Source organism: Alosa pseudoharengus, unplaced genomic scaffold (genome assembly GCF_046254945.1).
Source record: "Alosa pseudoharengus isolate Yale_2024_CS ecotype anadromous, Long Island Sound unplaced genomic scaffold, YU_APseudo_1.1 YU_APseudo_1.1_scf_23, whole genome shotgun sequence".
Taxonomy (NCBI): Eukaryota; Metazoa; Chordata; class Actinopteri; order Clupeiformes; family Clupeidae; genus Alosa; species Alosa pseudoharengus.
Window position 1 is genome coordinate 25,967,675 of NW_027468685.1, and position 13,095 is coordinate 25,980,769.

At 43.2% G+C, this 13,095-nt stretch overlaps 1 protein-coding gene across 4 annotated transcripts in view; it reads right to left on the minus strand.

Annotated features, from left to right (window-relative positions):
• Window positions 1-2,762: 2,762 nt before the first annotated feature.
• The window catches only part of smap2 (small ArfGAP2), a 33,046-nt gene continuing 22,713 nt past the window's right edge, over window positions 2,763-13,095 (minus strand). For 2 of the 4 annotated variants that reach the window (XM_076302164.1, XM_076302161.1), the window contains 7 exons: window positions 11,112-11,190; window positions 10,289-10,351; window positions 9,419-9,485; window positions 8,956-9,071; window positions 8,215-8,407; window positions 5,507-5,856; window positions 2,763-5,182 (listed from right to left, as the gene is read on the minus strand). In XM_076302164.1, the coding sequence (XP_076158279.1) occupies window positions 5,048-5,182; window positions 5,507-5,856; window positions 8,215-8,407; window positions 8,956-9,071; window positions 9,419-9,485; window positions 10,289-10,351; window positions 11,112-11,190 (1,003 nt within the window). In that variant the 3' untranslated portion in view covers window positions 2,763-5,047. The remainder of the gene's footprint in view (window positions 5,183-5,506; window positions 5,857-8,214; window positions 8,408-8,955; window positions 9,072-9,418; window positions 9,486-10,288; window positions 10,352-11,111; window positions 11,191-13,095) is intronic. The other 2 variants (XM_076302162.1, XM_076302163.1) reach the window with 2 other exon arrangements.

Consider the following 13,095-nt stretch of genomic DNA (forward strand, 5'->3'; position numbering starts at 1 on the left):
TCAATAAAGTTTTATTTGAACCATCTCTGGCCTCGTAATCATTGTGGTGAATCCAACAGAAATTGTGCCTTAAAGTTTGGAGTATCCTGTAAAAGATCACCGAGTACTGTCGGTAAAAAAAATCAGTGCTAGCAAGCTCGAGTTCCTGCAGCCAACAGCTAGAGCACCCAGGCAGCTGCAGTGCTACTCTGGCTGGCATTAAAGCATTGGAAAATTATATATTGATTGATTGTATTGCTGCCAGACTTAGGCTACACATTTGTAGTTAAATTGAAACTTTTTGCATGGTTATTTAGGAACACTGCTATGTTATGGTCTTGACAAAATTGATGTATTCAGCTGATATTACAGTATATATGGGAACTTTTTTGAAGCATTGTGAGAACTTGGACCAGGAATTCATTGTAGCATGGGGGCACTACCCAATATAAAAAGCAAAAAAAATGAATGTTTTTGTATCCAAAAATGTTTTGTTATTTAATCATTATAGTTTAACCTAAATTATTGACAATGTTTACAATCATAAGGGCGAACAAAAATGGGATTAATATTGTGCACAGTAAATAAAGGAAAGAATTTTAGTCTAAGTCTTTTAATTAAACATAAAGATTAAAAAGCTTAACAAGCTTTTTTAATGTAACTTTGCAGTTTCTGTGGGAGTGTCCAATTCGTCAAAAAGTTATAGATGCAAAAATGGAATCAAGTTGAAGTAATTCTTTGAAAAGACACTCTTTAGCACCTGCCATACCTGAGCTTTAAAACGTGTTAGGTAGCCCTCCATGTGTGGTAAGAGTTTTGTAGTCTCTCCTGTCTGTATTTGCAAGTGTTTACACCACTTTTTTGACATTTTAATAGTAATTTAGGAAACTTTTATCCAAAACTATATGCAGTTTACACAATTTTACCAGTATATTCCCTGGGTTTTGCTCTGGTATATTTACTTGACAGGCAACTATATGCTTTGTGAATTCACACAATAGTGATATGAAATGATATGACTGACATTTAATAAGCATTACAGTCAAACAAAAACAAACCCACAAGTTGTGATTTGGGATACAATTTATCTCACATAGATCACAAGCCAGGCCTTTAATGATGCATTACATATTTATTACTCTAAAAATAATTTTTAAAAGGAAGATATAGTTGAACAAATTATTTTATGTATTGCAACTATACTCCACAAATTATACATTAAGGTGAGGCATCATTTATACAAAGGTAGAATGCAAAAAAAGATTAAATTAATCCATAAACAGTTAAGATTATTAATAAAAAGGTATACATTCCTTGAGAGTGCTGATATTTCACAGAAGAGAAGCAAAAGGCCCCAGCATCTGCAGGGGCACTCCTATGGAAAAAGCTGATCAGACGCAGCAGCACCTTTACACCAAGAGGGGGTCATTTTGATCCTACCGATTACAAGTCACAAGTTTCCTGTGATTTAGGGTTTTCTTTTTTTTTTTTTAAAGGAAGTGCCTGCCTTCTTTAAAAATAGTTATTAAAGCAACACTACTGCACATCATGCAATAACATTGCACGTAATACCAATTTGCAGTAGCCTAATTAACCACAAGTCAGAGTCTTTCATTCACTATGGTCAGCCTCTTCCTACTCCTACAGTATAGTGTGACCCCAGAGCTGTCTCCAAACCACGGAGGGTTACTTGTGAGGACATGGGATTCCTGTAGGGACTCACTGACGCAGACGCATTCATCTCCCCGACCCAACAACTCACTAACTTCTCTGAACCCATTCCGTATAAGCCGATATGAATCAAACATTGGGGAAGGAACGTAATCTAATCTGTCCAAAGCATGAGGCCCCTCGGATCCAATCTGATCCAAGAGGCAGTGCTCTAGAGACTACACAGTTGTTGTTGATGCCTACAACTGTTGATGTGTAACAAAGCCCTACAACACCACCAGCCACTGGTGCTACTCCCACCACTGCTCCAGACTAGTATTGCTCTGTGTGAATCCATGAACAGAAACTAAAGCACAGCTTAAGTGGGCTCCTGTGTGGTAGCATACTAGCCTAGCCAGAAGCACAAACACCAGGCTGCTGCCTAGGATCGCACAAACACATACACACTAGACTAGCCTATAGCCTCAACCACCATATAACTGCCTAAAATGGATCTTTCTCACACTCACACACTCTCTCTCTCTATATATACCTCTCTCTTTATCATTGCCAACTTCACAGCCCTACAAGATGACAAACAACGAGCATTTAGTGAGTGTATTGCAACCTCTGCTGAAGTGTATTGCCTTTTGTTCCACTAGCACAACCAGTGTACGCAATCTCAGTTCCCCGGGACTAAAAGGAACATCACTAAAACAACCAGTGTACGCTATCCCAGGCCCCCGGGACCAGGGAACGTCTTTGGGGACCCTCCATGGATGACTGCAGATGTTCTGGGGACAGTCACGACACTATGGGTTTGGACCAGTAAAGTGCTCCGGCAGTCTCTCATAAAGGCTTTGACTACTCATGAAATAAAATAAAATAAAATAGAAAATTACAGACACATCAGCTTCATGCAGTTTATTATTATTATTATTATTATTATTATTAATAATAATAATAATAATAATAATAATAATAATAATAATAATAACAAATTTACATTTTTCAGGTGGTTGAGTCTCTTGGGGCTTCTGGAATCTTGAGCTTTATGAAAATATCTGCTTGGTGAATGATAGATGATTATGGCTTTTGTGATAATGGGGTACCACTTTAACATGAACTGCATGTCTGATAAACCATTTCTTTAATATAAAAATAATAACAAGAACAATAATAATAAAACTAACAGCGCAAGAAGAACATATAAAAAGCAAAACAATCGCAGTGCTTTGGTGGGACAAACAGTGCAAGGACATCTGAGAGGGACCATGTTGGCTGTGCGCATGTAAGCGATAGTAGCCTCTTCACAAATGTGTGTATGAGGGTCTGTGTGTGTAAGCACATTCACATCCCCCAACACACACACACACACACACTCACAAAAGTCCTAAGCCAAGGTTCTGGCTATTGTGGTTACTTGCAAGCTCCTCTGGTTTCCACCAGAGGGGGCTGTAGAGGGTCTCTCTCTCTCTCTCTCTCTCTCTCTCTCTCTCTCTCTCTCTCTCTCACTCTTCTCTCTCCTTGGTGGAAGCTGCTCTGTTGAAGGTGAGGTCACTGCGAAGACCAGCTCACCTGGCCAGGGTGACAATCACGTGTGTAGTCCGACCTCAGCAGACGACGAGGGCTCGGCGAGAGGCCGGTTTGAGCGGTGGAAGTCCGACATTCAAAGTCACAGTGAGTGAGGCTCATATACGTACCAGCCAGCCAGTCGACTGGGTATGGAGAATAGGAACTCGAGGATTATATTACGTTGAATCAGGGAAACATCGTGTTCCTCACGTGTGCGGATGGTAACAGGCACCCAGACCTTGTTCTGGCCTCTAGACTGGCACAATGTGAATGCTGGGAAATGTCTCCACAGGAAGCAACTGTACCCTTTTAAAGAGCGTTGAGGAATTCTAGGACAAACAGACGCATCCCCCCCACCCCTACACGGGACAAACACTAAGCAAGCACAACACTCGCACGAACACAAACATGCACAATGTGCACACAAAGATAAGGGGACGCTATATCTATTTCTCTTTCTCCCTCACACACACACACACACACACAGGGGACTGGACACAGAGGACATATTCAGAAACCAATGATACAGACATTCAGAAACTCATGCATAAAGTTGCATTTAGAAAAAGACAAAACAGCACGTTACCTCTTCTAACTCTGTCTTCAAACCCAGGTGTAGGGACAGCTGAGAGTACAGGTACAGTACAATCATTCTCTGGACAACCAGCATACAGAAAAGAACCCCCTCATGCAACAGCGGTAATGAGACATCATCTGAACCAATTCCCTGATACACACAAAAACATTCAGGCCTTAACTGTAGAACAGACACATTTGCGGTCACTGTGATAGAAGAAAAAGCATTGTGAACAATAGTATAATGAAATCCTGACTTACAGCTATTTTCTGTAAAAATGTCTACCAACAGCCCAATGACTAGAAGTTCTTCCCTGTCAGTCTAACAGGTTAGTAACGTACTTCCTCACTTTGAGTGGCAGTTTACCTCAGATTCTACATGTTCATGTACAGTTCTAAAGCTACGGCAAGTCTTTGGTTCCAATTCTCAAATAATCAATCTCTCCATATTGTGAGCTATTCAAGTGCAAGTGAATTTGAAAAAGTACCACTAAGTCCTTCCAAAACTCATTACCGGCTTCAAAAGGTGACTCCTGAGTTTGGTGAAGGTGTATTGGTTAAACACAACACAGCATCGATCATGATACAGACTCATTGCTTAGTCACACACACACACACACATACACACTGTGTCACAGCTTTTACCCTGTTTGAACACACAGACACTAGTTTTCATCGCCTGTGCCGACTACCTTTGACGGTAAAGTGAGGTCTACAACCGGTTTCAAAGGCCTGCAGCCGAAACTAACAGAAACCCAAAAGATTTCCTGGTAATGGACGCAAGCTAACTAAATGAAAAAAAATAAATAAATAAAAACATCGTCCTCAGGAAATCCACACTGCTTATTGATCTACACAGGAAGTGAACGCAAAGTCACATTAATGAGGAAGATGAATGACGAAAAGATTGGTCCACGCTGAAGTGAGGTTGACATGACGAAGCGTGATATGACTCCCAATCCACCAGGTGGCACTGTGATCATCAACCACAATTCCAAACATATCTCCACCTCACCATTGACCTTTCAGCCGTGCTCACTGCTGCTATGCGGTAACAAAAAGTCTGAAGGCAAAAATGAACATGATGATGTGTGTATGTTTACGTGTGTGTGTGTGTGTGTGTGTGTGTGTGTGCGCATGTGTGTCTCTGTGTGTGTATGTGTGTGTGTCTGTATGTATATGAAACCCCCGCCCCCGCCTTTCCCATGGTCCATTCTGTCCTCCGTCCAAAAGCCATTGTCCAATCCCATGGCTGGGCGCCATGACATCACTTCCACACTTGTGAGCCCAGCATGTGAGCGGAAGTGGGCGTGATGGCTGCGGAGGCTCCGCCCATGGGCTGCCCGTATCCCATCATGCTGTTGGTGCCGTAGAAGTTCATACCAGCCATGTGCTGAGTCATCTGGAGACACACACACACACACACAAATGTAAACACACACACACACACACACACACACACACACACACACAAATGTAAATACACACACACACACACACACACACACACACAAAGGCTGTTATGGAAATCATAACATATAATGTTTTTTTTGTAGTAGTCTCAATCCAAAATGTAAGAGCCAGTCATCAAGATTGAAACAATCAAGTCAGATCGGACTTATAGAGATAGAGATAAATAGCTAGCTAACTAGAAAGAGAGAATGGTATATACTCTTTAGATGAGTTTTGCCAGTCATTGAAATGAATAAATGCAAAGTGACCCAACCCCAGTGGAAGACCATGTGCGCTGCCCTCTGCTGACCTGGGCCAGGTTCCACTGCAGCTGCTGGGCCTGCTGCACTCCGTAGGCCTGCTGAGGTGGCACGGCCGCCACCCCTCCCATCATGCCGCCCTGCATGGATCCCGCCATGTATGGGTTGGCGGCCGCCGCCGCCGCCTGCGCACTCATGCCCGCCTGGGGCATCACACCGGGCTGCGCCACCATGCCCATCTGGGGGCCGATCATGGCACCCATCATGCCCCCCTGGGCTGCCATGGCCTGGTACTGCCCATAGCCAGCGGCCGCTGCGGCTGTTGCTGGGTAGCCCATCTGGGCAGGGTTCATGTACATGCCAGCTGTAATAATAATAATAATAATAATAATAATAAACAAAAATCTTTATTTATAGAGCCCTTTTCTAAAGTTTCAAAGTGCTTTAGAGAGGCAAAATAAAACAGACAGACATACAATCACCAGGTTTCAAAATGTCTGAGCTGTAGAAGAATTCCTGTGTTTTGAAGTTGAAATGGAATAAATGTTTTGAGTGTTTGTTGCCTTATGGCTCAATCCATTTAACAAGAATGTATTACACTGGGAAGAATCTTATAGCAGAGCTGTCGGATAGCATTACACAAATTACAAGTAACCTGATAGTCTGATAAGATTACATCCAAAACTGGGACTGGAAATGGTCCCACACACACACACACGCACGCGCACACGCACGCACGCACGCACGCACGCACGAATGAAGTCAGATTCTTGTAGCTGTGCGATAGTCTTTTCCTTTAGACGATTTTCATCAGGATCAGTGAAAGTGGTTGGGAAGAGACGACAGACCCAGATAACCGGCCTGGAGCTAACTGGGGCAGTGCTAGCATAGGTGGTTAAAGAGCTGGGCTAGCATGCAGTAGCCAGATTCCTGGCTGCCACCATCGTGCCCTTGAGCAGGGCCAGGGGCGTCGCTAGCTATGTAAAACATTCGGGGCTAGAGCCCAGAAGTTAGAGTCATTTTCGTCCGGGGCTTCGGGGGTTTCTCCCCCGAGAGATTTTGAAAATCGGGCTGATGAACATGAAATTTTAACCTACTTTGAGAATGAAAAGGAAGGCCAATCGTAATTGAGCATTCCGAATATTTTGATGTTTAAAGACTCTCTTCTGCCAAAGTGCACCACATACAACACCCAAAATATGACATTAAAATAGCCTGTAGAATAAACATTGTCATGCACCTCTGTCAAGTGCACAGGTGTGAGCGTTCGTCTCGGGATAAACATTTGGACGTCATCACCTTCAATTAATGGGGTGCCTTGAAAGCGATGCATTTGGGTTGTGTATCACAAACTTTTGCCCAAAGAAAAAGTTCCATTCTGTCAAAATCAAGCCCAGCATGCATTGCTTGGAAGCCCCCTCAAACGAGGTCAGGTTTACCATATTTACTGCGCATGTGACCATGATTCAATAGTAAATCACGATATATTGAAACTGCAGTCTTGATTATTACCGCTATGTATTTCAAATGATCACTGAAAGTATAATATTGGACACAATTACTGGATTGGTGAAGGGGAATAGCTTGATGTTAGGTAGGCCTATTATAGCCAAAGTCCGTCTGTGAAAACCGCTCGCTCCTCATTCATTCAACTCTGCTCAACTTTTGCCGCTTGCTCCGCTCAACTCGCTGCTGAAGGTCACATTCGACCGTTTCTTGGAATCATACCAACGTCAGTGAATGAATAAGTCTGCACTGCTAAATTGTGGTAAAAAAGACTGCCGCAACTACTATACTGTCATGGAAAACAATTTTTTGTTGGTGGTGAAGAAGGTGATTCCATTCTACAGAACCAAACGTAAGTTAGTGTCTCTTTCTAGTTATTCAAACAAAGTGTCCTTCAAGTTAGTGAGGTGCAGTGGTAGCCTGCTAGCTAGTAACATCAGACCAGCATTGATCAACGTTGTCTTTGAGGGCTGCATTTCACGAACCTGAGCTGATCGAAATGACCTCCTGGGTTGCGGGAGATGATGACACACTGTGAGTTTACACTTCTTGTCCCTGCTCTGCCCTTTTTTCTAAAGAAACTTCTAATATCCATTTGTCCTTCTGTACACTTATTTCGCTAGAAGCACGAAACAGCAATGTGTAATAGCGTAGAGGAGAAGATACTTGAAATTGCAACATTTTGCAACAAATGATTCTAAACCTGCCCAGATCACGTCAGATTTTCTTGCGCTGCTGTTAATGCACACAATGGACACAAAACACAAAAGTCTCTTCTACGGGGCTATTTATTTCATTCACGTTTAGAGTTTTTGTTGTTGTTGTTGACGGCCCATAGATCCGGGGCTATCCCCAGAGAATCCGGGGCTATAGCCCCGAATGCCCAGGTCTAACAGCCTGTGAGAGCAGGGCACTTAACCCCCGACTTGCTCTGATGAGACTAGCCCTTGTCATAATTGACGCATGGAAGTGGCTTTGGATAAAAGTGTCAGCCAAATGACCAGGTAAGTAAGAGCATATGGGAGACTGTAGCTGGACTGGCTGCTTTAGAGATGAGCGGGTATAAAACAGACACAGAACCGACACCGAAACACGTGGGAACACGTGCAAGCCGTGTCTATTTTTGAACTCTGTCGATACAGTGGGCTAAGGATATTTTGTTTACAGTTGATATCGAATAACTTTCATAAATGCGGGCCTTTGTCTCTTGTCTCACCGTGGGCAGCCATGTTGTTCTGGGACATGGAGGAGGTGCCGTAGAGCGAGAGGATGGAGTCCTTGGACAGCTTCTGCCCGCTGCTGGCCCTGCCGCCGGTCTCCTCGGCTCTGCCCGGCGGGTCCAGGAACAGGCTGAGGTTCTCGGGCACGGAGGCGGCCACGCGCCCGCTGGGCATGGTGCCCGAGGCAGGCTGGAGGGTGAAGCGGGCACAGGAGCAGAAAAAACAACGCCAATATTAATACCACAGGGGGGCAGTGCACTGGTGACACAGGAGGTGTGTGTGTGTGTGTGTGTGTGTGTGTGTGTGTGTGTGTGTGTGTGTGTGTGTATCGTACTCTTGAGGCTTCATTGTGTGTGTTTCTACACGTGTATGTGGGATTGGGTGCTCACTGGAAGTGTAAGGAAGCATTTGTAGGTATAATATATATGTATATGAGTGTGTACGGATGTGTGTGTGTATGTGTATGTGTGTATACTGTAGGTAGGTATGTGTGAAGTATATGTAGGTACAGTATATTAGTTGTATGTGAGTGTGTGTGTGGAGTGTGTTGAAGTTGGAGCTGGTGTGCGTGTGTGTGTCTGTGTGTCTGTGTGTGTGAGTGTGTGTGAGTGTGTGTGTGTGTGTGTGTGTGTGTGTGTGTGTGTGTGTGTGCACCGTGCTCCTGTTGGAGTTGGAGCTGGTGTGTGTGTGTGTGTGTGTGTGTGTGTGTGTGTGTGTGTGTGTGCGCGTGTGTTTACCGTGCTCCTGTTGGAGTGGGAGCTGGTGGCGGGTAGAGAGCTGAACAGGTCGAGGGCGGGGGTCACCTCAGGACTCGGCCTCCCATTGGTCACTGCAGCTCTGGGGGCCGGGGCATCTGGGGGAAACACTTCACACATCAGATCAGAACAGGGGCACTACAGAGGACGTGTGTGTGTGGATGTGTGTGTTTGTGTGTGTTTGTGTATGTGTGTGTGTGTGTGTGTGTGTGTGCGTGATATCATTTCCAGTCCCAGTTTTGGATATAATCTTATCAGACTATCAGGTTACTTGTAATTTGTGTAATGCTATCTGACAGCTCTGCTATAAGATTTCCAGTGTAATAGAGTAGTTGTTGAAATATGTGTTTGTGTATAATACAGCTTGCTTGTAAATAAATGATTGCTTTGTATATCCGTGTGTGTGTGTAGGTGTACATGTGTATGTGTAGTCAAGGTCAGTTACCTAGCCCCAACAGGTCATTGACAGACTGGGATTGCTTGGGGGTGGACCGTTGTGAGTCATCCTTTTTCTGCAATGTAAACACACACACACACAAACAAAACACACACACACAGACACAAGGGACAGGATTCACACACACACACACACACACACACACACACACACACACACACACACACACACACACACACACACACACACACACACACACGCACACAATAAAGCAAGTTCAAACCATACCAAAACACAGCTTGACTACAGAGAGCTCAGAGAGGGAAAACCACTCAAATCTCACAGAATTATTCCAGGGGCTCAGGATATATTCAGAAATTTGTCATCAATAAAACTGGCTTATGGTCTTACCAGCAGTGAAAAGTAGGATTAAAGTCTTACGGATTTTATTAGAAGTGTGTGTGTGTGTGTGTGTGTGTGTGTGTGTGTGCGCGTGTGTGTGTGTGTGTGTGTGAGAGAGAAAGATGGAGGACAGTGTGTGTGTGTGTGTGTGTCAAAAAAGCTTCTCTACAAAGCCTCCACAGAAACAGGGTACGTTAATAGAGGCACCTCACACAGCTAATGAAATATCAGTCCTGAGTTTTCTACCCCAGAGTTAGTCTGGCACACAGGTGCTCAACTAGACACACACACACACACACACACACACACACACACACACCACTCAGCCAACCCATCCAACCATCCACTCACACACCACTTGGCTGTTATACAGCTACATTTTCCCCCATCTCCACTCTCTCTGGCTCACACACACAAGCGTGTACACACACACACACGCGCACACACACACACACACACAAACAAACAACACGTGTATATTCACAAACACACACAAACACACATGCCCATACATACCAACTTCATCTTCTCAAATACCACTGGTGGCTCTTTGGTGATCACATCGCTGTTCTTTTCTTTCTAAAAAACAAAAGTGAAAGAAGACAATGACCCCTTTGACCCCTTCCTGTCACACCACACACACACACACACACGCGACATAAGGGTGCAGCCTCACTATAGCTGATAATACACAGCAATGTTGCCGAGTGATGTTATCGAGTGCTGCCGTTTGGACATTTTCCCACTGTATTGGGCAACAGATTATCCAGATTACTTATTAGTTAGTTATAATCTGGACATCTTCAATCATCAGTGAGCAACTTGTTGTCATTATCCAATCAGAACACTAAGAGCCAGTCATCATCCAATCAGAACACTGAGAACCGGTCATGTGTTTGCCCAGCTACATTGCTCAAAACCCTGCCACGTGTAACTGACAAGGCAAGGTAAGGAAACGGCCACTTCACAGATGATTTTAGCCAAAATGACTTACAAACACTAGCAACGTTGGGGAATCTAGCCTGGGCCAACCGTATTCAAAAAGCAGAGACGATAACCACTACTCTGCCACACAGCATTGTGTCAATTTAGCTCATGATTATTCGTTCATTTTTATTTGTTTGTTTTCTTGATAGGGAAAATGCTCATTAATTGACAGACAACATTTAGCTGTGAGTACTAATTTTAACCCCTAGATTAGTTGTCCCTAGCCAGTTCTGAAAAAGGCAGCCTGGAATAAAAGAGCAGAAGAAATATAAATATATATATATATAATGTGACTAGGTAAGCTGTGCAAGATGGCACCCAGACCGGAGAGATACTTGATGTGCACGCTCACCCTGTAGGACTGGATGTCTATGCACTTGTCCATGTACTTCTTCTTCTCATACTTGTCACGGATGAACATTTCTGCAATTCTGGACGATACTGGTCAAGGGGCTTTGCTCACAGATGAACAGCGGATCAGGATGTCAACACACTCAACTCACCTGGGGGGTATTCCAAGTACATGGTTTAGTGAAAAACCTGGGTAAGTTAACTCAGAGTAAGTGGTAAACCTCCTACAACAAGAGCCCTATGGCATTGTTTAGTCAGGAGAATGAAGCCATACAGCTCTTCTATTAGGAGGTTTACCACTTACTCTGAGTTAACTTACTCAGGTTTGTCACTAAACCATGTACTTGGAATACCCCCCAGGCCAGTGAGTTTGCAATGTGTGTTAAAAAAATATACATTAAAGGAACCATATGTAAGATTGTGGCCAAAACTGGTACTGCAATCACTTTCAAATTACACTACTGACTTTGTGATTAGTAGATAGGTGGAGGGTGGCGCATCAGGCCAAAACACAACATGACATGACAAAACACAACATCAACATCAGTTGAGGGCTGCAACTTCACTTTTTAAATAACAATATCCTGGCCGGACTACTGTTGTCAGTGATATAAGTATTTGAAATGAACATGATTTCTTAATGTCTAGTGACATATCAGGGCCATTTTATGATTAATTGAAATACATTTCTTACATACGGTTCCTTTAATATAATACAATATAATATAGAAAATATACTGTACTTGACGACAAACTATACATTAGCTCAGTGGTTCCCAAACTTTTAACAGGCATGTACCCCCTGAGACATTATGATCCAGGGTTGCCATATCTCACGCATCTGGCGTGACACTCACGCTTTCAGCACCAATCTCACGCTCTCACGCACACTCAAGAAATGTCACGCCAAATCCATTCTTTTTTTTTTTTGCAATCCGTTCATTTTTTGTTGATGACTAGACTAGACCACAGCATTGTTTCTAAATGACAGGATACGAGTTTAAGGCATAGATATGTCTAGACCAACAGCAGGTAGGTCTAATATCCGCCTACAACGTTCTCAGCGCAGTTTTCTCTGATTGTTGATTCGCTAACCAGGCTATTTTAATCCGGTCCGCGGCACCTTCACGGAACATGCTGCTTTAGACATGAGGCAGACCGACATAAATTGAGGCCGCCCATTCTTATAGGAACTACTCGCGAAGTAGCCTCACGGACATCACATGAAATAACTTTTTCTCATCTTTTATAAGGTGCTATAGCCGCTATAATGATTTGTTTTCACAAAATGCTAATCATGCATGTATTTAAGTGTCTTAAAAAGTGTGCTTATATTGGTCAATGCTAAGTTCATAACAGGCCAAATAGAAAATAAATGTTAAATGTTAAATATACTGTAGCCTAAACATAATATTAAAATCAGATGATGTAGGATAGTATAGAGTTAGATAAAGTTGGATGGCTCCAGAACTCACACCAGTGGATTGGGTCTTAAAGGAGCCACACGACTTTTATGACACTATAGCTGTTCTGTTGACCTTTAGATTTGTTGCTACTGTGCATGAAGGGCAGGCCAATTATGAGTTCTGTCCAACATTGATAGTAGGTTTAGAAGAAAAGTCACCACATTTTAATCATATTCCAATACCAATAACCGTGATCATTTTGGTCATGATTTTTCATCAAATGTTCATACTGTATCTCTAGTGGCTGGTAGACTTTGGAATCCACCAGCCACAATGGTAGGTGGAAAAAAATATTTTAGGCTATTTGCATCCCTGATACATACGTACACTCATACACACATTCTCAATCTGTCAATTTCTTTCCACAAAACTCGCCAGAAGTCATCATTTAAGGGGTTATTTTTCATTTTTTTCTACTAAGCTACTACCTTTTTCAGGTGGGCAGGGGGGCCCTTTTCATGTCTGTGCCCAGGGGCCCAGTGGCTCATAATAATTCTTCCATGCCACAGGGTTAAAACA